We start from the raw sequence: 25496 nt of genomic DNA, 5'->3' as shown, positions 1-25496 counted from the left end.
AGGTTTGACCATCAAGCCGGGAAAGTGTCAGCTGGCCATGAGCGAGGTCCAGTACCTCGGTCACCGGGTAGGCGGGAGAACACTGAAGCCCGAGCCTGAGAAAGTGGAAGCCATCGCATCCTGGCCCACCCCCAGGACCAAGAAGCAGGTGATGTCCTTCTTGGGGACCGCTGGGTACTATAGGAGGTTTGTTCCATGCTATAGTAGCCTGGCAAAGCCCCTGACGGACCTCACCAAGAAGAAGCTGCCCTCTGCAGTCGATTGGACAATGGACTGCGAGACAGCCTTCCGGGCCCTAAAGGACGCCCTGTCCAGCCCGCCCGTGCTACAGGCAGCCGACTTCACGCGGCCGTTTGTAGTACAGACCGACGCCAGTGACTTCGGCCTCGGTGCGGTGCTCAGCCAGGTGGACTCTGCGAGCCAAGAGCACCCAGTCTTGTACCTGAGCAGGAAGCTGTTACCGAGGGAAGTGGCCTATTCCACAATGGAGAAGGAGTGCCTGGCCATAGTGTGGGCCCTGCAGCGTCTGCAACCCTATCTATACGGGCGCCACTTCATCGTGGAGACGGACCACAACCCCCTCAGCTGGTTGCACACCGTCTCTGGGACGAATGGGCGACTGTTGCGATGGAGCCTTGCGCTCCAGCAATACAACTTCACCATTCGCCACAAAAGGGGCCGTGACCACGGTAACGCAGACGGGCTGTCCCGACAAGGAGAGGTCGCGGACGGGCGCACGGGGGAACACCGGAGTGTGCTGCCCCCTAGCGCCCTCAAAAGGGGGGAGGTGTGAGGTAAATCCAGAGATATGACGATAAATCATGATATTCAAGTTATGTCAGGAAGCCCTCTCCTGGTGTCACCCCCCCTTTCCTTCACACAACTTGTTTAGCAACCCATCCCATGGCCATCTCCTGTGATATGGAAATTAGGTGATGTGGGAACAAAGGACACAGGATGACTCCCTGCCGTCACCCTGTAACAAGAGTTGTATCTCATTATAAGGCTCTGGAACTAGCCAGACAGAACGACTCCAGTAAAAAATGGTTCATATCTCGCAAGCCATATTTCCGATAAATACGGCAACCATAAAAATGGTGTTTTCGCATGCGGACGATGCTGGCACACCTTTTTTATGGGAGCGGGAGCTTGGGAAATACCCCAGGCGTGATATCAGCCAATGTGGAACTAGTAGACAAGTCACGAAACCTCTCATTCTGTAGCTAAATTCATAACTGTCACAATGAGAGCATTGGCGTCCGCCTACGACGCTCCCAGGCAAAGTTATGGCCCATATTCCATGTTGTGGATTTTGTCCATAACTCCAGCCAGGGGTGGAGCAGTGCTCCCTCTGAGGTCACGAAGGTAGGAGGGGACCTGGATTTGCCCAGGTTGATAACCCTACTTCGGCCATTTTCCAGTGTTCTTTCGCTGGGGGTCACGTGCAGGAAACATCTGTGGGAGTTCCTAGAAACCTGGTCTACAGCGCCCCCCTGTGGCCAGACGCACAAGGTAACTGATTGAATTGCATACCTGTTGTAAACCATGCTTTATCTGTAACTGTACTCTGACATATGTATATTCTGTAGATTCCCTATTGTATATATTGTAGTTTCTAGTGTGCTTTAGGCTGATTAAATTATATAATTAATCTTGGGCTGTTCTGTTATCTCGATCTTGAATCCCACGTCTGTGTGTTCGGCTAATAGTTACCGTGAAGCGGTTGGTGGCAGCGAGTTGTGCCAAGGATTATTGTGGGGAGGCCAGTGAGATTCTGGGAGGTTTAGATATTTTCCGCCCGCGGAGGTCGGGGGAATATATACCCTACTCTCACCGGGGACCCTTCAATAATCGGCATAAGTAGTATAGCGGCCTCCTTGCTTATTGTCGGGCAATTCCATAATTGGCCTGACTATAAGAGGGGCGCTAGAGAGCGCGTCACGTGCTCTGTCTGTCAGTCGGGAGGTATAAAGGAGGGGTGACCCCCACTTGTTACCCCCCGATTGTGACGTACTGGTAGCCAGCGCGGGGGATTTCTGAGTGACCCCCCCGGTGGTTTGTGACACCGGGTTTTCATACATTGCCTGTAACATATATACAGTATATACCATATTTTTCGCTTTATAAGACGCACTTTTGTTCCCCCAAATTTTGGGGGAAAGTAGGGGGTGCGTCTTATAAACCGAATATACAGGGGGGGTGTACATATATATATATATATATATATATATATATATATACATATATATACTGCAGGATCCGCTCTGGAGCGGTGCTGGGGGCAGGTGACAGCTGCGAGCGGCAGCGTTTGATCTCCTGCTCCCGCTGTCCAGCAGTGTGGTGCTGAAACTGCATCACACTGAAGGGCTGGGGCAGCGGGGCATATTACATCTGCCTGCGCCCTCCTTTGATCGCACATGATCCCCCGCTGATCTTCCGGTGCTGTCTGTGATAAGGCATGCAGAGATGAAATCACTCTGCCATGCCGATCACATGACCGGCAGCAAGAACCAGGAAGTAAGGAAGCCGGAGCTCAACTGCGAGGTGGGAGACACGGAGGGACAGCGCTGAGAAGGTAAGGAAAGAGTGTTTTATTTTATTATGGGCAGCAGCATGGGGGCATATCTAACACAGGGGAGATGTGACATCTATAGGGGCCATGGGCAGCACACATGGGGGCCATATCAAACACAGGGGAGATGTGCCATCTATAGTGGCCATGGGCAGCACACATGGGGGCCATATCTAACACAGGGGAGGTGTACCATCTATAGGGGCCATGGGCAGCACAGGGGGACGTGTCCCAGCACAAGGGGGCTATATTCAATATAAGGGGGCCATATCCAAATTAAGGGGGGCTAATTTTAGGGTGGGGGGCTATGAGGGACTTATACCCTATATCAGGGTTCCCCAACTCCAGTCCTCAAGGCCCACCAACAGTGCATGTTTTCAGGATTTCCTTAGCATTGCACTGCTGTTGGAACCAGCACCCGGGCAGGTAATTACATTAACACCTGTGCAATACTAAGGAAATCCCAAAAACCTGCACTGTTGGGGGGCCTTGAGGACTGGAGTTGGGGACCTCTGCCCTATATGATTTGTTAGACGGACACTGGCATTATAAGATGGACCCCATTTAACAGTAAAAAAAAAATGTCTCTTTTCCTTCACCAAATTTGGGGGTGCGTCTTATAATCAGGTGCGTCTTATAAAGCGAAAAATACGGTACTTGTTTGGTAACAGAGCAGCTACAATAATTTGTATATAATGTATAAATAAAGATGTAGCAATATATTACATGACACTTATTTATGTATTTATATCATACATAGAATGTATACAAATCAGATACAAAAATTTACAAAAGAATTCTATTACATTAGAAGTTGAATGGAAACTTTTAAATTTCAATGAATTTTCATCCAAAACAATATATTTAAAGGGGATTTATTAATAAAAAGTAAAGCAATTAAAAAATATAAATGATATATTTTTTTTCATGTACTTTCTTTATTATAAAATATGATAACTGATTTGGTTTGGGTGTTTTTACCTTTTGCATGCTATGTGAAGCAGCTTGCATTTGACATGAAAACCAATGTAATGCTAGTTCACATTAAGAATGCTATACAGTAAATGTGGACCAGATTTCCATGCATATGTCTGTTGTCATAACTCTTCTTCTCTTTTTGTTATTTGCAATTGGAGGGGGTAAGATAAAGTTGTAGATCACAGAACCGGCAATGTGATACTGACATGTGAACAGTGTCACTGAGAAACGCTGCTATCCTATTTCCTAGACATTTTAATTTTTCCATTTATGAAGATGTTTGGGCTTGTTTTTTTGTATGATGAGCTGATGTTTTCATAATCGTGTGGTGATGTGCCAATAAGAGATTGTGCTCATACATGCATCCGCAACCCCTACAGAACTGAAGATATGGTACAAAATAACAGAGTGAGCAGTACACATCAGCAATAGAGATGAGCGAACCGGTCCCGGTTCGGCTCGAGGTCGGCTCGCCGAACGGGGTCCCGTTCGAGTTCGGTTCGTTGAACGTTCGACGAACCAAACTCGAACGTATAGGCTATAATGGGAGGCAATCACAAACACATAAAAATGCATTATAAATGTACACAAACAGTTAATAAACATTGCCATAACACTTACCGGTCCTCGCGATCCCTTCTGCACTCTGTCTCTTGCCGCTATTCCATCCGATGATCGCTGAATCCTCCCGGTGACCTGCACTGCCAGCAGAGATGCAGGACCTATCGTGTCGTCAAAATAGCCATGTGACCAGTCACGTGGCTATTATCTCATTGGCTACAGACTGGTCACATGACTATGACACGTCATGTAGGACCTGCGAGTGCATCTCTCCGGTACACTGTGCACATATGTGTATCGCCGTGTACCGGCGACATGCTCTAGCACACGGTCGACTCCCCGTTCCGTTAGGGACCGGCTGACACAGCCGGTCATTAACGGAGATCACCGTTGCCATAGCAACCCAGTTAGCGGTGACGTCACCGCTAACCGCGGCTCCGAGAGCACCGTTGCTATGGTAACGTGTCTGTCAGCGTTACCGCTGTTACCGCTGACAGCCAGCACTGATCACTCACGGAGTGAAGGCTGCACGCTGCTTCCCGATTGTAGTGAGGATTGTACTGAGGATGAGGTTCCCCAGCCCATGATGGGCTGGTGAACCTCATCCTCACTACAATCGTCACTACTACTACACTAGAAAGAAAGAAGACAGAAGAGCAGGATCGTGGAGGGCTGACAGGGGGTAATAAAGATGGAGTCTCTAATGTGTCTGTGTATTTATTTCTATTAAAGTATTTTTTCTCTGTGTGGTGTTTTTTTTAACCCTTTATTGGAGATTCTTAATGGCCGGGTCAAACGTGCCTGACATTAAGAATCTCTGGCTTAATACTGGCTAGTAAAACAAAGCCAGTATTAACTCATGATTACCCAACAAGCCACCCGGCTCCAGGGCTGTTGGAAGAGTTGGATACAGCGCCAGATGATGGCGCTTCTATGAGAGCGCCATTTTCTGGGACGGCTGCGGACTGAAATCCGCAGCAGAGGTGCCCAGAAACCTCGGGCTAACCTGTGCTGCGGATTCCAATCCCCAGCTGCCTAGTTGTACCCGGCTGGACACAAAAATGGGGCGAAGCCCACGTCATTTGTTTTTTAATTATTTCATGAAATAAGTGAAATAATTAAAAAAAACGGGCTTCCCTATATTTTTGGTTCCCAGCCGGGTACAAATAGGCAACTGGGGGTTGGAGGCAGCCCGTGGCTGCCTGCTGTACCTGGCTAGCATACAAAAATATGGCGAAGCCCACGTCATTTTTTTGGTGGGCAAAAAAATTCTGCATACAGTCCTGGATGGAGTATGCTGAGCCTTGTAGTTCTGCAGCTGCTGTCTGCTCTTCTCCATACAGATAGACAGCAGCTGCAGAATTACAAGGCTCAGCATACTCCATCCAGGACTGTATGCAGAAGTTTTTTGCCCCCTGAAAAAATTATGTGGGCTTCGCCATATTTTTGTATGCTAGCCAGGTACAGCAGGCAGGTACGGCTGCCCCCAACTCCCAGTTGCCTATTTGTACCCGGCTGGGAACCAAAAATAAAGGGAAGCCCTTTTTTTATTATTTCATGAATTTCATGAAATAATTAGAAAACAAATGACGTAGGCTTCGCCCCATTTTTGTGTCCAGCCAGGTACAACTAGGCAGCTGGGGATTGGAATCCGCAGCACAGGTTGGCCTAAGCTTTCTGGGCCCCACTGCTGCGAATTGCAGTCTGCAGCCGCCTCAGAAAATGGCATTTTCATAGAAGCGCCATATTCTGGCGCTGTATCCAACTCTTCCAGCACCTGCCTGCTATACCTGGCTAGCATACAAAAATATGGCGAAGCTCACGTCCTTTTTTTGTAGTTTTTTGGCAAAAAAAATAAAAAATGCTTTTCTGGATTTTCCATTGCCAGTGAAGGTAACATCAAGCAGTGGGGTTTAGCAGCCAATAGCTGCTTGGATTACCCTTAGCTAGCAATATAAAAAATGCAGCGGGAGCCCATATATATTTTTTTTAATTATTTATTTAAATAACTAAAAATAAAATGGGCTTCCCTGTATTTTGATTGCTGGACATCACAGTGCTGTAAAAATAAATCTTTAAAAAAATGACGTAGCGCTCCGCTGTATTTTTGATTCTCAGCGCAGATAAAGCAGACAGCTATGGGTTGCCACCCCCATCTGCCTGCCGTTACCTTGGTTGGCAATCAAAATACAGGGAAGCCCATTAATTTTTTCTATTTAAAAAATAGTTAAAAAAAAAATGACTTTGGGTCCCCCCATTTTTGATAGCCAGCTAGGGTAAAGCAGACGGCTGTAGCCTGAAAACCACAGCTGGCAGCTTTACCGTGGTTGGGGATCCAATGTGGAGGTCCCCTCAGGCTCTTTTTTATAATTATTGTATAAATATTAATAACTACACAATAAAAGTAGGGTCCTCCCCAAATTGGATCACCAGCCAAGGTAAAGCGGACAGCTGTGGTCTGGTATTCTCAGGGTGGGAAGGTCCATAGTTATTGGGCCTTCACAGCCTAAAAATAGCAGGCCGCAGGCACCCCAGACGTAGCGCATCCACTAGATGCGCCAATCCTGGCGCTTCACCCCAGCTCATCCCGTGCCCTGGTGCAGTGGCAAACGGGGTAATAAATCGGGTTGATACTAGCTGTAAAGTAACCTGAGATCAAGCCCAGCAGTTTGTGATGTCATGGCGTCTATTAGATACTCAACATCATAAACTGTCAGTACTAACAAAAAAAAAAAAATCGACAAAAGAAATTTATTTGAAAAAACAGTCCCCAAAACATTTCCTCTTTCACCAATTTATTGTAAGAAAAAAAATAAAGGGGTCCCACGACGACTCTGGACCGTCTAGAATATGGGGGGGAGACACTCAGGGAACGTATCCCCCATTTTCTAGGAGTGCGGACCCTTCATGTGAGGAGTGTGGGTGCAATGAATCTGCACTCACTCTTCTCGGGTCCACAGCAGCAGAGTCCATGTCGTAATGGTTGCTACCAAAGCTGCAATGCCCTGATCATGAGGTAAGGGCATGCCTAATCAGGAGAACTACTGTAGAAGAAGCTCTGCTGACTGGTATATAGGTGCTCAGAGGTAATAATAGATAAAATTAGTGAGTAACCTCGGCACTCTAAATCTCCCAGACTAAAGCTGGTGTCACACACAGCGACAACGACAACGACGTCGCTGCTACGTCACCATTTTCTGTGACGTTGCAGCGACGTCCCGTCGCTGTCGCTGTGTGTGACATCCAGCAATGACCTGGCCCCTGCTGTGAGGTCGCCGGTCGTTGCTGAATGTCCAGCTTCATTTTTTGGTCGTCACTCTCCCGCTGTGACACACACATCGCTGTGTGTGACAGCGAGAGAGCGACGACATGAAGCGAGCAGGGAGCAGTAGCCGGCGTCTGGCAGCTGCGGAAAGCTGTAACCAGCGTAAACATCGGGTAACCAAGGGAAGACCTTTCCCTGGTTACCCGATATTTAACTTCGTTACCAGCCTCCGCCCTTGCTGCCAGTGCCGGCTCCTGCTCTGTGCACATGTGGCTGCAGTACACATCGGGTAATTAACCCGATGTATACTGTACCTAGGAGAGCAAGGAGCCAGCGCTAAGCGCGGCTCCCTGCTCTCTGCACATGTAGCACAGCGACGTTATGATCGCTGCTGCGTCGCTGTGTTTGACAGCTAAGCAGCGATCATAACAGCGACTTACAAGGTCGCTGTTACGTCACAGAAAATGATGACGTAACAGCGACGTCGTTGTCGCTGTCGCTTAGTGTGAACCCAGCTTAAGTCAGTAAGTCACAACGGATAGTAATGCAAAATCACTCTTTATTGGTCCGTATTAAGAAAAATTTTTTTTTCATAAACATATATGTTTTTGTCCAAAACAAGTTACAAATGACGTTTCGGCCTGAGCCTTCGTCAGATTGGACTTATCTGCATGTAATCCTGAAAAATGACAATAATCAGTATCACATAAGAGTGAGAGAACAATAACATAAACTCGAACAATGTAGAGGTACAATTGGGATGCAGCAAAAAAATTGCAACACAGCAAGAAATGAAACACATGATACAAATGTCATAATACAGTACAAGGACAATATAGTAATGACAAATATGGGGTCAGAGTAGACTTAGACAGTTCTGGTACGAAAGAGATGTCAATCATAAAGTAACATGTGCAGTAGGTGTAGAGCTACAGTGTGCATGGCAGAGCTAATGGGTAGACCGACCATAGAAAAAGAATGGAGAAAAAGTGGAGAAAAAGTGGAGAAAAAATGGAGAAAAAAAATGGAGAAAAAGTGGAGAAAAAGTGGAGAAAAAGTGGAGAAAAAAATGGAGAAAAAGTGGAGAAAAAGTGGAGAAAAAGTGGAGAAAAAAATGGAGAAAAAATGGAGAAAAAGTGGAGAAAAAGTGGAGAAAAAAATCGAAAAAATGTGGAGAAAAAGTGGAGAAAAAGTGGAGAAAAAAATGGAGAAAAAGCGGAGCAAAAGTGGAGAAAAAGTGGAGAAAAAAATGGAAAAAAAGTGGAGAAAAAGTGTAGAAAAAGTGGAGAAAAAGTGGAGAAAAAAATGGAGAAAAAGTGTAGAAAAAGTGTAGAAAAAGTGGAGAATAACTGGAGAAAAAGTGGAGAAAAAGTGGAGAAAAAGTGGAGAAAAAGTGGAGAAAAAAATGGAGAAAAAGTGGAGAAAAAGTGGAGAAAAAGTGGAGAAAAAAATGGAGAAAAAGTGGAGAAAAAGTGGAGAAAAAAATGGAAAAAAAGTGGAGAAAAAGTGGAGAAAAAGTGGAGAAAAAATGGAGAAAAAGTGGAGCAAAAGTGGAGAAAAAGTGGAGAAAAAGTGGAGAAAAAAATGGAAAAAAAGGGGAGAAAAAGTGGAGAAAAAGTGGAGAAAAAGTGGAGAAAAAAATGGAGAAAAAGTGGAGAAAAAGTGGAGAATAAGTGGAGAAAAAGTGGAGAAAAAGTGGAGAAAAAAAATGGAGAAAAAGTGGAGAAAAAGTGGAGAAAAAGTGGAGAAAAATTGGAGAAAAAGTGGAGAAAAAAAATGGAGAAAAAGTGGAGAAAAAGTGGAGAAAAAATGGAGAAAAAGTGGAGAAAAAATGGAGAAAAAGTGGAGAAAAAGTGGAGAAAAATTGGATAAAAAGTGGAGAAAAAAAGGAGAAAAAGTGTAGAAAAAGTGGAGAAAAAGTGGAGAATAAGTGGAGAAAAAGTGGAGAAAAAAATGTAGAAAAAGTGGAGAAAAAGTGGAGAAAAAGTGGAGAAAAAGTGGAGAAAAAGTGGAGAATAAGTGGAGAAAAAGTGGAGAAAAAGTGGAGAATAAGTGGAGAAAAAGTGGAGAAAAAAATGTAGAAAAAGTGGAGAAAAAATGTAGAAAAAGTGGAGAAAAAATGGAGAAAAAGTGGAGCACCCTTTGGTGCCTTTCATGTGGCACTAAGGGGTGCTTAGCTTTGTATTTAGCCAAAAAAATGAAAAAAAAAATGACGTAGGGTTCCCCCTAGTTTTGTAGCCAGCTAGGGTAAAGCAGACGGCTGCAGCCTGCAGACCACAGCTGGCAACCTCACCTTGGCTGGTAATCCAAAACTGAGGGCACCCCACGCTGTTATTTTAAATTAAATAAATAATTTAAAAAAAAAACACGTAGGGGTCCCCCAAAATTGGATCACTAGCCAAGGTAAATCAGACAGCTGGGGCCTGATATTCTCAGACTAGGACTCGCCCCAGCCTAAAAATAGCAGGCTGCAGCCGCCCCAGAAGTGGCGCATCCATTAGATGCGCCAATCCTGGTGCTTCGCCCCAGCTCATCCCGCGCCCTGGTGCGGTGGCACATGGGGTAATATATGCGGTTAATACCAGATGTGTAATGTCACCTGGCATCAAGCCCTGGGGTTGGTGAGGTCAGGCGTCTATCAGATACCCGACATCACCAACCCAGTCAGTAATAAAAAAAAATAGACGACAAACACATTTTTATTTGAAAAAACACTCCCCAATACATTCCCTCTTTAACCAATTTATTAGAATGAAAAACAAATCCAGGTCTGGTGTAATCCAAGGGGTTGCCATGACGATCCACACTGTCCCAGTCAATGAAGAGCAGGATGTTCCCCATTGGCTGGGAGAGCAGTGCAGTGACCTGAGCTAACATCAATGGGTCAGCCCAGGTCACTGCAGGGGGGTGACAAGTGCTGCTGTCAGCGAGGTACATTACCTGCGCTGATCTCCAGCACACTGACAGCCCCTGTCACTGAGTTCAATGACCGGCGCCTTCCCCTCAAGTATCGCGAGAGGTCCGTGACGTCACCGCTAGTCAGTCTCGGGTCGGAAGCGATAGGTGATGTGACAAGCGGCGGCCATGGAGGACAGTGACAGTGCTGAGGTCGGGATGGCGGGACCTCATCACCGCAGGTAAGCCGAGCGGGGGGTGGGTGTGTGTGTGTGTGTGTGTGTATACACATACATGCCGCGGGCAGGAGGGGGCGGAGCGAGCTGAGCGGGGAAGTGTGGGCTTCCTGCACGTAACTAAGATAAACATCGGGTTACTAACCAAAGCGCTCTGCTTGGATACCCGATGTTTATCTTGGTTACCAGCTTCTGGCAGGCTGCCAGCGATGGCTCCTGCACACTGTAGCTGTAAAAAGCCCTGCTTTTTGCTGCTAGAACCGTTCTCGAACGTATCTAGAACTATCGAGCTTTTGCAAAAAGCTCGAGTTCTAGTTCGATCTCGAACAGCCCCAAAAATCACTCGAGCTTAGAACTGGAGAACCTCGAACCGCGCTCAACTCTAATCAGCAACAGAGTTGAACGAGTACCTAACTATTCATACTCCCTATACTCATAATAAATCATTATAGAGAGGGGGAAGCCAGCTCTGCCTATGAATGGCATGCAACAAATAATAAGTGTAAAATTCACAAATTCATTCCTACTGTACTATAATGCAAAATGAGATTTTTCGCAAATAATTGATCAAAAATTTGAGCCACCCATGCCAGTCGTCATGGCAAATCTCAATAGGGGGGTCCTACTCTATATTGTATAATTTACCATTATGCTATTCGGCCTCCTAAATATTTTAATAAGTAGAACCATATAAAAGCAACACAAATACCTGTGACAGCTCACAACCGCTCCCATGTTGCAAAGGCAAACAACTGCGAATAAAGGCAGCCCAGGCTCAGCATATGCAGCAAGGCCACACACACCAGAACAATGTCAGAGCTGGCCCTCACAGTGTCAGACCAGCAGCCATGGATAAAGACGGAGCAGGCCCAAGTAAATGGTGCTTAATTAATGATGCCTGTGGAACAGGGTGAGGTGGTTGTGTGTGAACAGCCACCAACATTAGTTTTGATAGCAGATAGTAGATACTTGGACCTGTTCCGCCTTTATTCATGGACCCTGGTCTGGCACTGTGAGGGCCAGTTCTGACATTGTGCTGGTGTGTGTGGCGTTCGCTGCACATACTGGCACCTGGATTGCCTTCATTCACAGTTGCCTCTCCTTGAAAACATGGGAGCGGTTCTGAAATGTTATAGGTATATGTAAAAACAAAAAAACAAAAAAGTGAGCCGGAGTATGAGATGGTATACATGGAACTTGTGAGACCATGTTCACACTGGCCATGAGACAAAGAGAAACCAAGGAAAAAAAAACAGTGTTTACTAAGTACCCTATGTTTATATGCACTATGCTTTTATTTAGTTACAGCAGGGTATGTTTTCACAATTTTTTTCCTTGGTTTCTCGTTATAGGTATATGTGTTGCTTTAATATGGTTCTGCTTTTAATCAATTTAGGAGGCCGCATGCACAATGTAAATATTAAATATAGAGTAGGACCCCCCATTGAGATTTGACGTGACGTGGCAGGGGTGGCTCAAAAAATTGATCAATTATTTGCTAAAAATCTCATTTTGCATTATAGTACAGTTGGAATAATATGTGAATTTTCACTTTTAATTTTTTACATGCCACTCTCAAGCAGTGCTGGCTCCCCCCTTTTCTGCATAATAAATACTGTTTAATACTCGTGTATTCATTCCGAATAGCGTGTACAATGCAAGTCAATGGGGAAAAACTCGCAAAGAACCAAGTATCCTTAATGCCGTACTATTTGTGCGAGTACAAAATAGCGCGGAATTCAGGTTACTCGTTACATTGTGAGTTTTCCCCACTGACTTGCATTGCACACGCTATTCGGAATGAATATTCAAGTGTTAGACAGTATTCGTTACGAGAATAGCAAGTACCCATAGTTAGATACTCACTCAACTCTGACCAGCAACTGAAAGCTGAATAATGTCCTATTTACAATAAAATATCAGTACAGGGAAAATGCCCAGAATGCTGAACACACGGTTCAAGAGTCTGCCTCAAATGACAAATAACAGGGAGCAATGCATTGTAATCACTTGTCTAAAATTCAGCCTCTCACCAGCATGAAATGGCTGATATCTGGGAATAATTAATTGTGCTCACTTGTCCTACTGTTGGTGTCTTTACAGTAATAGCTTATAACAGAGACTAATGAATTGTATTCACCTGTACTACTACAGGTAGCTTTTCCTCAATCTGAAATCATTGATAACTGAGAAAAATAGATTACAGTCATCCACAGCGTCCTACATTCGGCTTCTCCACATCTTGAATTGGCAGATAACAGGAAGTTATGTACTGTAGTTAGGGAGGCCAGATGTAGGTTTAATGTCACTCCTCTGTAGAGCTGCTTTTCTTACAGCCACACATCACTGCCACAGCCCTGGTGCTGTGCAGAGTTTAGCAGCTGGTGATAACTTGACTGCGTTGCTTTGTGCACTGTAAGTAGCAGTAAATGGAGACTGCAGGTCACAAACCAGGGCTGTAGCAGTGACTTCATCCAGGTTCGACCAATCATCACTATTTCTGTTGTGCAGAGGTCAGAAACCGGTGATAATTTTACTGCTGCGCTCTGCACACTGTAAGCCGCAGTGAGCTGTGACAGAGAGAAATTGAAGCTCAACACAATACAATAGAATGGTGCATGGTTCTATCTAATGCTGTGAACTGTGCATGCCAGAGGACATACACAGTGCACAGAAGATGCGGTCATTTCATATAGTGCACCATTATAAGATATTATTGGAGACCAACCCTATTATCCTATTGTTTGTGTTGGCCATATTTCCAGTGCATACCGTGTTTTTCCAAAAATAAGACCTCCCCCAAAAATAAGCCTTAGCAGGGATTTTCAGCATTTTTGGAGCAAGGCTTAAATATAAGCCCTGTCCTGAAAATAAGCCCTAGCCACGGTTCAATAATTAAGTGTCCGTGCAGCTAAAAAAGTTAAAGATACTGCAGGACACTTCATTATAGAAAGTGAGCACCCGACAATCAAACTCCCCAGACGCCGAGCAGAGGACCTGCAGTGATCACACACCCACACACATCAGATCTCACACACACAAACATCAGATCTCACACACAAACATCGGATCACACACACACACACACACATCAGATCACACACACACTCACCACATCCAGCGACAACAATTTTTTTCTGGCCGGCAGAATCCTGAGAGGCTGTGCAGTGGAGCGCATGAACCTACTGCAATGTTTGCTTACAGGACCTGCGACATGTGACTTCCTCCCATCTTTCCCTGGGGCTGAAAGCATTCTTTAATGCTGGATGTGGTGAGTGAGTGAGTGAGTTGGTGATCTGATGTGTGTGTGATCTGCTGTGTGTGAGTGTGTCGACCAGAAACAGGGGAGGACGGCATGCAGCACCCACCAGAGATCACAGGGAGGACCTGGGAATCAAGCAGACGTCCGGGTCTGGTGAGTATGAGTCTCCTGGGAAGTGGGGAGGTCTGCTTTTTAGGGGGGTAAAACTGTCCCCTGCCATGTTTTTCCAAAAATAAGACCTCCTCCAAAAATAAGCCCTAGTGCTTTTTTGGGGGGCAAAAAAAGTATAAGACAGTGTCTTATATTTTGAAAAACATGGTAACTGTTTTGCTGTGACACATTGCACACAAGTGCACACAAATACAAAAGACAGTGCCCAATGGCTAATGAAATAATTTATAAATAAAACTTTATACTAGGGAATTTTATATTGTTGAAATATAAATGTTAACATAATTGCAAGTCATTAATAACAAAACATTGTGTTAGATTGAGATCTTCTTTAACCATGTTTTCCTAACCATCACTTTCTTCACTCTCCGAAATTATGATTCTTCTGTCTTCTTTCATAAGTTTTACACCTACTGCAAAAAAACAACACAAAAGTACAGTAAATAAATTAATGTAATAATAATAATAATATAGTGATCTATTATAATGAAAACAAATGAACTAAGAGAAAAAAGAGAGAGGGAGTAAAATGACACAGACACATAGGTGCATAGCACTGACTTTGTCCAGGTGACCCATAAAAGATATAAGGTAAAGGTGGCACAATACAGTTGAAGACATACTGTAATAGTATGGAATAAATACATCTGTGTTCAAGTTTTTAAACTGGTTATATGGTTATGTGACATACGGCATGTCGCCTAAAAAATAAACAATGTTAAAACTGCCAATGGATATTGTCAACTTATCTAGACAATAAATCGAGACCTACGTATTAAATGGAAAATGGTATTGTCAAATTTCTTTATTGTACAAAAAAACATTGTGTTGCAATTATGTAACTCCAAAGGTCGAGAAAATTCTCAGTTCACCCTGCCTTCAATCTTGCTACTATGCCTTCAGAAAGGACCACATGATGTGAAATGATCACTGGCTTTCTATGCTGTTTTGTATCCCACAATGATATGTGCACAAAAAAGTAGATTTTTGGTTCATGATTAAGGGTGAGTCTTTTCACCTGAAATGCGTAGCATTGGTCATGCTATCTGTATTGCCTGCATGTTAAAATAAACCTGAAGTCTCTACCTGAAGAGCTGGATTTTCTTGTTTTCCTGGATGATTTGGGTCATGGCAGTGCCTGTCCGTGCTCCAGGGAAGACGCTAAAAGGAGTGGGTGTACACACGGTGAGCTGAACATTATACATATAGATTTTGGGGATTAAAAGCAGAAGGTGAGTGCCATGGATTATTTTCTAATACTGAAATTGACTTTGATGCATCCTCACTCGATTATGATTGGGTTCTCAGTAGTTTACAGCATTACCGCTGGTGACCACAGCAATGTATGTCATGGAAAACTTCTAAAACTAGGAGAGTCACTTGTAGAGAAGGATCTTGGTATACTTGTAGAACCAAGACTAAATAGCATGCAATGTCAATCAGCAGCTTCAAAGGCCAGCAGCATATTATCATGCAATAAAAAATGCAGGACAAGGATGTAATACTACCACTTTACAAAGCATTAAATCTGTGTAAATCTGTAATATGCAGCTGTGCTCTAGTAACCATTTCATAAAAACGATGTCAAGAAGTTAGAATAGACACAAAAAAGAGCACAAAACTGTTAAAAACAATGGGGGAACTTAATTATGAGGAAAATTTAAGATAATCACATTTATTTAGTCTTGAGAAGAGACATCTAAGGAAGGATATACAAGATTATTCAAGTACATGTATGGCCCATACAAAAAGTAATTGCACAGCAGCAGGTAGCAAAGTACCGTATTTTTCAGTTTATAAAATTCAACAGATTATAAGATGGACCCCAAATTTAGAGAAAAAAAAATAAAGGGGTCCGTCTTACAATCCGGTGGTGTCCTACCGGGGGGGAGTGGCAGCGATGGTTGAGCGGGGTCACAGGCAGGGGCAGTGGTGGAGCAGGTCAGTGCTGCAGGCGGTGCGGCTGGTGGGTGTTCCAGATGCTGCCAGGCAGGCAACTGTCAGAAACTGTTGGGTTTCAAAGAAATGGTGCCCGGAGCCATTTTCTTTACGTCCACTGTTGGGAGATCAATGGGCCAGAAGCGGTGCATGCACAGATGAGATCTTGTGCTGCCTCCGGGCTCCATTATTTGAGGTCCGCACCACCGACATTTTCAGGATGCCCCTGCCTCACCACTTACAGCACAGCCCCCGCTGCCTCTAGCACAGTGCCTGTAGCCTCCATCTCATCCCCCGCTGCACTAGCCCCAGCCCCTGTCCCGCAGGCCCCAGCATTGCCCCTGCCTCATGCTACTCCTCTCCACCACCTCCCCTTAAGGTGCATTCAAATTATAAGATGCACCACTCATTTTCCTCCCAAATTTTTGGGTGTGTCTTATAATACAAAATGTGCGTTATATTACTGGCATTAGATTACTAATAAAAAATAGAGTGTAGTGATATTACACTTGCTCTTCTCCACAAGGCATTTTAATCTGCTGGATAGTATTACGCTGATCCTTAGATATTTTTAATGAGTAGCGTTTTAGTGATGTTATAAAATGCATTAAATAAAGCATTCCTAATAATTGCACAATAACCATGCCTCCAGTAGACCTACGGTATACCCTTCATTTATATTAGACTTGTGTTATAAGTTGTTGCAGCCGTTTAGCCATTTATTATTGGTTAGTGCTCTATCTCCAGTACGTGTTTCATTAATAAGCCATTTAACTATGCTGCTAAGTGCTCAGCTCTCGAGAGGCCCGGCACACTATTCCTGTTAAAAGAATTAATCAAATAATGTCATGTCATAATTGTGGCTCGTCATCTCATTTCCTGTTTACTCTCTCCAGCAAATTAATATTTGATCTTTACAATAGTCTATTCATTGCATTATATCACTCATATTGGATTATTTTTTATCTGTTTGCATTAGTGAAATAAAATATGGACATAATATGATTTGCACATAAACACTGCTGTGCGTGACTTAGAAATATATTAGGTATAAAATGTATTGTTACTGTTTATAGTGTTCTTTTTAACTCTACAAGGACCAAGGATTTTTTTGATTCTGCACCTTTATTGTTCCCTTCTTTGTCTAAAAGCCATAGGAGACATGCACTTGTTTAATGGCTTTCACTACATACTGCTGTTCTACTCTATTGCAGTATGTAGTGAAATCAAGGTTTTCCTATGAAGCTCATCCTGTGATGCTAGCCTTCAACATGGTAACCAATTGTTTCTCTGCAATGCACAGCACCAGCAATGACATTATTTCAATGCTGCTAACAGAAATTAACAGCTGCATTTAAATGGTTAAAATGCAGTGAATGGAGCAAACTCCGGTCGCTGCAGCTACAGATAGATGCCAAATGTGTAACACATCTTGATGTAAAGCAGGCTCAATTCTTTGACGTAAGTGCCCACACCATATTTGTTTTATTCCAATTAATATGTAAATTTAGTGCCTATGTCAAAAATTAGAAATGATGACGAAAGGGGAGTGGTTAACCTTGTGGGGAAAACAATATATTTTTAAATGCATATAAAAATTATGAATGTACATAAAAATATAAAATATTTATAAAAGTCACAAAAAATTGCATATTCTATACAGATTATATTTGATTAAAAAGTCATTAAACAAATATATTTATGTGGCATCCATGATTAAAAATTGTGACATATGACATTGGTTTCCGACTGTTTCTTTAGATGGAGAAGTGTATAAATCAGCATGTAAAAAAAATATCAATCTATAAAAAGTCAGCATTTGTATGTGGCATTTATTACATTGGTCTTATTTTATTACTCAACATTAGGAATTTCTAGCTATTTTATTATTAAGATGCAACATTTGATAAATCTGGAGTGGTAGATTTTAAATGAATACATTTAAACATTTGTAGAAATTTCAACAATTTTTATAAATGTGGGCCAATGACTAAAACATGCACTTATCTTTGCAAAATGTAAAAAAATGACACAGTGGTGGGTACAGGTAGCTTAGTGGGGGATGCACTCATTTTCTGGGGTTGTTCAAATGCATGCAAAACCCTAGTAAAGGCTTGTAGAATAATGGTCTGTCAGTTGCTGCTCCTTTGCTGAGAAATGAAAAACAAAGAACACTGTAGGATATACAATAATACACTGACAAGCAAAAGGGTAACAAGGTTTTGAACTTTTTAATTTCAGGTTCCATATCTCATCATCTACTACAGCTTTCAGCATGAGACTACTATCATTTTATAGACAATCATCTTGGCTATCTCATACATAAATTTGATTTGCAACTACTTAGGGTACCTTCACACTTAGCGATGCAGCAGCGATCCGACCAGCGATCTGACCTGGTCAGGATCGCTGCTGCATCGCTACATGGTCGCTGGTGAGCTGTCAAACAGGCAGATCTCACTAGCGACCAGTGAACAGCCCCCAGCCAGCAGCGACGTGCAAGCGACGCTGCGCTTGCACGGAGCCGCCGTCTGGAAGCTGCGGAGACTGGTAACTAAGGTAAACATCGGGTATGGTTACCCGATGTTTACATTAGTTACCAGCGCACACCGCTTAGCTGTGTGTGCAGGGAGCAGGGAGCCACGCACACTGAGCGCTGGCTCCTTGCTCTCCTAGCTGCTGTACACATCGGGTTAATTAACCCGATGTGTACAGCAGCTACATGTGCAGAGAGCCGGAGCCGGCAGCACAGGCAGCGTGAGAGCTGCAGAGGCTGGTAACTAAGGTAAATATCGGGTAACCACCTGGTTACCCGATGTTTATCTTGGTTACAGCTTACCGCAGCTGCCAGATGCCGGCTCCTGCTCCCTGCTCGCTTCATTTGTCGCTCTCTCGCTGTCACACACAGCGATCTGTGTGTCACAGTGGGAGAGCACCTTTGAAGAAAACGAACCAGGGCTGTGTGTAACGAGCAGCGATCTCGCAGCAGGGGCCAGATCGCTGCTCATTGTCACACACAGCGAGATCGCTAATGAGGTCACTGCTGCGTCACAAAAAGCGTGACTCAGCAGCGATCTCGGCAGTGAGCTCGCTGTGTGTGAAGCACCCCTAACTTAGCGGTTTTCTCCTGGTGCTTGAAAAATCTTTTTCTTGCTGTATACTATAAATTACAACCTGTTCTCACATTCCCTAAAAGCTCAGTGTGTTATTAGGTTTATTCCCAAGTGGAATTCCCTGGTTTGAATTAAGGAGCTGCCATGAAGAATATTTCCCAAGAAAAGAGAAACTGCATCATCCAGCTCATCGATATCGGTCTCTTCTCTTGGCCAAGAATATTGCCAAACTGCATCATGTGAGTGCCATGACAGTTGGAAGAACACCAAAGGAAGTCCGTCCATCACATATAACTCATCACAAGGTCTATCAGTTCTGGCATGACAAATAAGGCGTCGGAAGTGACTCATATGCTTCCTAATAGGGAGATCACAGATGACCATGCAAGTAGTGTGCACCGCATGTTACACAAGTCTGGAATGGTTGCTCAAAAAAGGTGAAGAAGCTTCAGCTTCAGTTCAAGAAAAAGCTGTATACATACCCAAGTGAGTCAATCAGTACGCACCAACATTAGGAACTATTAGACAAGATTTCGGTCAAGACATGCTTGAATCTGATTGAGAGCATGCCCAGGAGGGCTCAGGCAGTGTTGAAAGACAAAGGTGGATTTACAAAATATTAAAAAAAATACAAATTTTATTTTACGTTTTTAAGAGTAAAACAGCATCAATGCAGTGACAAGACAATCTGCATAACTAATCATATGCTAATTAGTTGCAAGTCAAATTTATGTATGAGATAGCCAAGATAATTGTCTATAAAATGTTCAAAGCTGTAGTGAATGGTGAGATATGGAGCCTGAAAGTCAAATGCTCAAAGCATTGGTACTCTTTTGCTTGTCAGTGTACTCCTATTGTTTTCTACGTCAATTAGCAAATCTTTTGAAATTCAAATTCAGCAGCTTTGGCAATTTTTTTTTAAATCATAAATTTAATTATTTACTGTGAATTGAAAATACTGCAATGCCTTCCATTGTTCTGAAAAGATGTGGTTGACACTGGGAGGTCTCTGAGGACTGTATCTAACCTCTTTCAAACTTTAACACATACAAAGCCTTAGTAATTTCAACATACAGTATATGGCTGAGTATGTGGGTGATAACTGGTAACAATGAACAGCCTGTTTAATAACACACTGCACTGTCATACTTTTTAATATTAAAAAAATGTAAAAATCCATTACTTTCTTAAAAGTAATGGTCCAAAAACATTTCATTTTTGGGGAGTAGGAACAGATTTTGTGTTTGCAAACTGAAGAAGCAACAGCTCGTCCTCTTATTACCTATTCTGTGTTGTAAAATTTTGGTATTTTTTCACAAAGTAAATAAACAATGGGGAAACACCAGACCAGGGACCGCTCAGCATGTACAGTCATGGCCAAATGTTTTGAGAATGACACCAAAATTATATTTTCACATGATCTGTTGCCCTCTGGTTTTTAATTGTGTTTGTCTGATGTTTACATCACATACAGAAATATAATTGCAATCATATTATGAGTACCAGAAGGTTATATTGACAGTTAGAATGAGTTAATGCAGCAAGTCAATATTTGCAGTGTTGACCCTTCTTCTTCAGGACCTCTGCAATTCTCCCTGGCATGCTCTCAATCAACTTCTGGATCAAATCCTGACTGATAGCTGTCCATTCTTGCATAAGCAATGCTTGCATTTTGCCAGAATTTGTTGTTTTTTGCTTGTCCACCCGTCTCTTGATGATTGCCCACAAGTTCTCAATGAGATTAAGATCTGGGGAGTTTCCAGGCCATGGACCCAAAATCTCTATGTTTTTTTCCATGAGCCATTTAGTGAACACCTTTGCTTTATGGCAAGGTGCTCCATCATGCTGGAAAAGGCATTGTTGGGCGCCAAACTGCTCTTGGACAGTTGGGAGAAGTTGCTGTTGGAGGACATTCTGGTACCATTCTTTATTCATGGCTGTGTTTTTAGGCAAGACTGTGAGTGAGCTGATTCCCTTGGCTGAGAAGCAACCCCACACATGAATCGTTTCAGGATGCTTAACAGTTGGCATGAGACAAGACTGGTGGTAGCGCTCACCTCTTCTTCTCCTAATAAGCTGTTTTCCAGATGTCCCAAACAATCGAAAAGGGGATTCATCTGAGAAAATGACTTTACCCCAGTCCTCAGCAGTCCACTCCCTGTACCTTTTGCAGAATATCAGTCGGTCCCTGATGTTTTTTCTGGAGAGAAGTGGCTTCTTTGCTGCCCTCCTTGAAACCAGGCCTTGCTCAAGCAGTCTCCGCCTCACAGTGCGTGCAGAAGCACTCACACCAGCCTGCTGCCATTGCTGAGCTAGCTCGGCACTGCTGGTAGTCCGATCCCGCAGCTGAAACAGTTTTAAGATACGGTCCTGGCATTTGCTGGTCCTTCTTGGGTGCCCTGGAGCCTTTTTGGCAACAATGGAAGCTCTCTCCTTGAAGTTATTGATGATGCGATAGATTGTTGACTGAGGTGAAATCTTTGTAGCTGCGATACTCTTCCCTGTTAGGCCATTTTTGTGCAGAGCAATGATGACTGCACGTGTTTCTTTAGAGATAACCATGGTTAACTGAAGAGAAACAATGATACCAAGCACCAGCCTCCTTTTAAAGTGTCCAGTGGTGTCATTCTTACTTAATCATGACTGATTGATCGCCAGCCCTGTCCTCATCAACACCCACACCTGTGTTAATGGAACAATCACTAAAACAATGTTAGCTGCTCCTTTTAAGGCAGGAATGCAATGATGTTGAAATGTGTTTTGGGGGTTAAAGTTCATTTTCTTAGCCAATATTGACTTTGCAAGTAATTGCTGTTAAGCTGATCACTCTTTATGACATTCTGGAGTATATGCAAATTGCCATTAGAAAAACTTAAGCAGTAGACTTTGTAAAAATTAATATTTGTAGCATTCTCAAAACTTTTGGCCATGACTCTACTAAAGCTCATTTTAGCTGGGCTGTGACAATTTAAAAACAAATTACTATTTTTTGTGGCAGTAAGCTTCACAAAAATTGTTAAAAAACGTATGTTTCAGTGTTGTGGGTGAAATAATAGGATAAATAATTCTTGGCTTTTTTCAGCCATGACAACAAGCTTGAATTATTTTGCTAGTAACACAATTTTTGTTGGAAATTGTAAAAATGCATATATTTTCAATAGTAAAGAAGCAATGGCTTTAACAAACATTTTCCATTTTTTGGGAACAGTAACAGGTTTGTTGTTTTAAACATGAAGAAGCAATGAAAGGGTAACAAGTCATCCAAAAATAATCCTTTTTCTCTAACCAGCAATAAGTTTGCAGTTTGTAAAGTGAAGAAGCAATGGCTTTTAAAAGCCATCCTCAAATTATCCCTATTTGGGATCAGTTTTATGTTTCTTATATTTATCCTGTGCTGGTTAGTGTTCCACACAGCAGTGCAGTAAAGATATTGAATACACTGGATAGGCAGTAGATGTGTGGATGACTACGGGAATTGCCAATAACAGCAGTAAGCAGTAACAGAGTAAAGCATAGAATATAATAGGCAGGAGATTATGAGCTGAGCAGGAGAACAACTGGCATTTCTGGCAGTAACAGCAGTATAGCAGAGATGTAGAGCACAAATGGACAGGCAGAAGTTGTGTGGCTGTCAATTAGCAGATTTAGTAGTAGCAGCAGCACAGTATAGAACATAATAGGGAAGAAAAAGAAGTGTGACTGTGTAGGGCTAGGAATGGCAGCCTCAGCCGCAGTAGCACAATGTAACTAGAACATGAAGGACAGACAGTGACTGTCTGACCGTGTCACTGGTGGCAAAACAAAATAGGACAGATGCTATAGCTGACTTACTTTTTGACCAATGTTTGATTTTACACAGAGAACAATCTGGTGAGCTCTACTCTAATAAAGACACTTGCTGTCTGTCAGTAAACTGGAGGCTGGACAAGGCAGTATGCATTTGTGAAACTGGGTCACTTCTTGTCACTAGTACAATCTGCTGACCCAGAGGTCCATGGGGTGTGAACTCAGGGTATCTGCTAAAGATGGGACACAGTAAAGAAACAAATAAAGCTCATTATTGAGGTGTTGATGTGCCTCAGGTTAATGCAGTGCTCATAAAATATCCGGTCCATCATTTTATATGTACTGTAATAGCTGCTCTGGCTTTACTGATAGCGATAGCGCTGGCACAGGGGAAGGAGTGGTAACTTTGCAGGGACCATATCCTGGTAACACTCCAGTTTTAACTCCTTTATGTCGCGATGTTCACCACCATGACCAGAGTCCCCATTGGTTTACTTTTCTATCTCATAGCAAGTATTATTGTTATTATCTTCAATGTTACACCAATTGTCAGATTCATTCCCTATCTGTGCATTGGATAATTCAATGTCCCTATCCACATCTGCTGCTACTGCTCTTCCGGCAGAAGGAGTACATCATGCAGGGAGCAATTGTTACTTTTTTCCTTTTTTTTTTTTAAAAAAAAAGTTGTAACTGTACTTTTATAAACCAATAATAAATACAGATACATAGGAACACCAGTACAAGTCTTAAAGGGAACCTGTCTCTAAGTATTCCCCATGAAAACTACAGTAAATCCACTACTTTGAAGTCCTTTCGTACATCAGTCTAGCAACTTATTTATCAAACCCCCAGTTCACCTGCATATTAAAAATACTTTTATAAGTCACCGTTTAAGTATGTTAATCTGCATGATCCAGCCTATGCATGGAATTGGCAGTATGCTTCAGGTCATTGTGCATTTGGAAGACCTATTTCCACCTAAGCTTTAAGTTCCCGACTGATGTTTTGTGATGTTACTTCAGTATTGCCACACAATCTTCTTTCCTCATTATGCTATCTATTTTGTGAATTGCACTAGCTCCTCCTGCAGCAAAACAACTGCACAACATAATGCTGCCACTCCAATGTTTCACAGTTGGGATGGTGTTCTTAGGCCTCAAAGCTTCTTTCTTTTTCCTCCAAACGTAACGATGGTCATTATAGTTAAACAGTTCAATTTTAGTTCTGTCAGAGCACATGACAAGTCTCCAAAAATTAGGGTCTTTGTTTCTGTGGGCATTTGAAAACATTAACCCCTTCACCCCCGGCCACTAAAACACCCTAATGACCGGAACATTTTTTGCAATTCTGGCTAGTGTCACTTTGACAGATTATAACTCTGGAACGCTTCAACGGATCCTGGCGATTCTGAGATTGTTTTTTCATGACATATTGTACTTCATGTCAGTGGTAAATTTAAACCGATAATTTTTGCGTTTATTTGTGAAAATGTAGGAAATTTTGCAAAATTTTGAAAATTTCACAATTTTCAAACTTTGAAAATTTATGCCCATAAATCTGAGAGATATGTCACACAAAATAGTTACTAAATAATATTTCCCACTTGTCTACTTTACATCAGCGCAATTTTCGAAACAAAATTTTTTTTCGTTAGGAAGTTAGAAGGGGTCAAAGGTCATCAGCGATTTCTCATTTTTCCAACAAAATTTAGAAAATAATTTTTTTTAGGGACCACATCACATTTGAAGTGACTTTGAGAGGCCGAGGTGACAGAAAATACCCAAAAGTGACCCCATTCTAAAAACTGCACCCCTTACTCTGCTAAAAACCACATCCAAAAAGTTTATTAACCCTTTAGGTGCTTCACAGGAACCAAAGCAATGTGGAAGGAAAAAATGAAAATTTTACTTTTTAACACAAAGATGTTACTTTAGCCATAAAATTTTCATTTTCACAAGGGAGAAAAGAGAAAGTGCACCATACAATTTATTGTGCATTTTCTCCTGAGTACGCTGATATCCCATATGTGGTAAAAATCAATTGTTTGGGCGCACAGCGGAGCTCAGAAGGGAAGGCGCGCTATTTGAATTTTTGAACGCAAAATTAGCTGACTCATTAGCGGACGCCATGTCGGGTTTGAAGACCCCCTGAGGTGCCTATACAATGGAGCTCCCCCACAAGTGACCCCATTTTGGAAACTAGAGCCCTCAAATAATTTTTCTAGATGTTTGGTGAGCACTTTGAACACCTGGGGGCTTCACAGAAGTTTATAACGTTGAGACGTGAAAAGAAAAAAAATTTTTTTTACCACAAAACGGTTGCTTCAACTAGGTAGATTTTTTTTCCACAAGGGTATCAGGAAAAAATGCACCATAAAATGTATTGTGCATTTTCTCCTGAGTACACAGATACCTCATATGCGGTGGAATTCAAATGTTTGGACACACGGCAGTGCTCGGAAGGCAAGGAGCGCCATTTGAATTTTTGAGTGCAAAATTAGCTGCACTCATTAGCGGAAGCCATGTCGGGTTTGAAGACCCCCTGAGGTGCCTAAACAGTGGAGCTCCCCCACAAGTGACCCCATCTTGGAAACTAGACCCCTCAAGGAGTTTATCTAGATGTTTAGCGAGCCCCAAGGGGCTCCACAGAAGTTGATAATGTTAAACCATGAATACAATTTTTTTTTCACCACAAAACTGTCACTTGAACCAGGTAG

The 25496-nt window shown here is 42.7% G+C and overlaps 1 protein-coding gene across 2 annotated transcripts in view; it reads right to left on the bottom strand.

Annotated features, from left to right (window-relative positions):
• Positions 1-12342: 12342 nt before the first annotated feature.
• PPP1R17 (protein phosphatase 1 regulatory subunit 17) overlaps positions 12343-25496 on the bottom strand; it is a 29855-nt gene continuing 16701 nt past the window's right edge. For both annotated transcript variants that reach the window (XM_075316577.1, XM_075316576.1), the window contains exon 5: positions 12343-14353. In XM_075316577.1, coding sequence (XP_075172692.1) covers positions 14286-14353 — 68 coding nt within the window. In that variant the 3' untranslated portion in view covers positions 12343-14285. The remainder of the gene's footprint in view (positions 14354-25496) is intronic.

This window comes from Anomaloglossus baeobatrachus, chromosome 6, assembly GCF_048569485.1.
Source record: "Anomaloglossus baeobatrachus isolate aAnoBae1 chromosome 6, aAnoBae1.hap1, whole genome shotgun sequence".
NCBI lineage: Eukaryota > Metazoa > Chordata > Amphibia > Anura > Aromobatidae > Anomaloglossus > Anomaloglossus baeobatrachus.
This window is presented reverse-complemented; position numbering and strand designations above follow the sequence as displayed.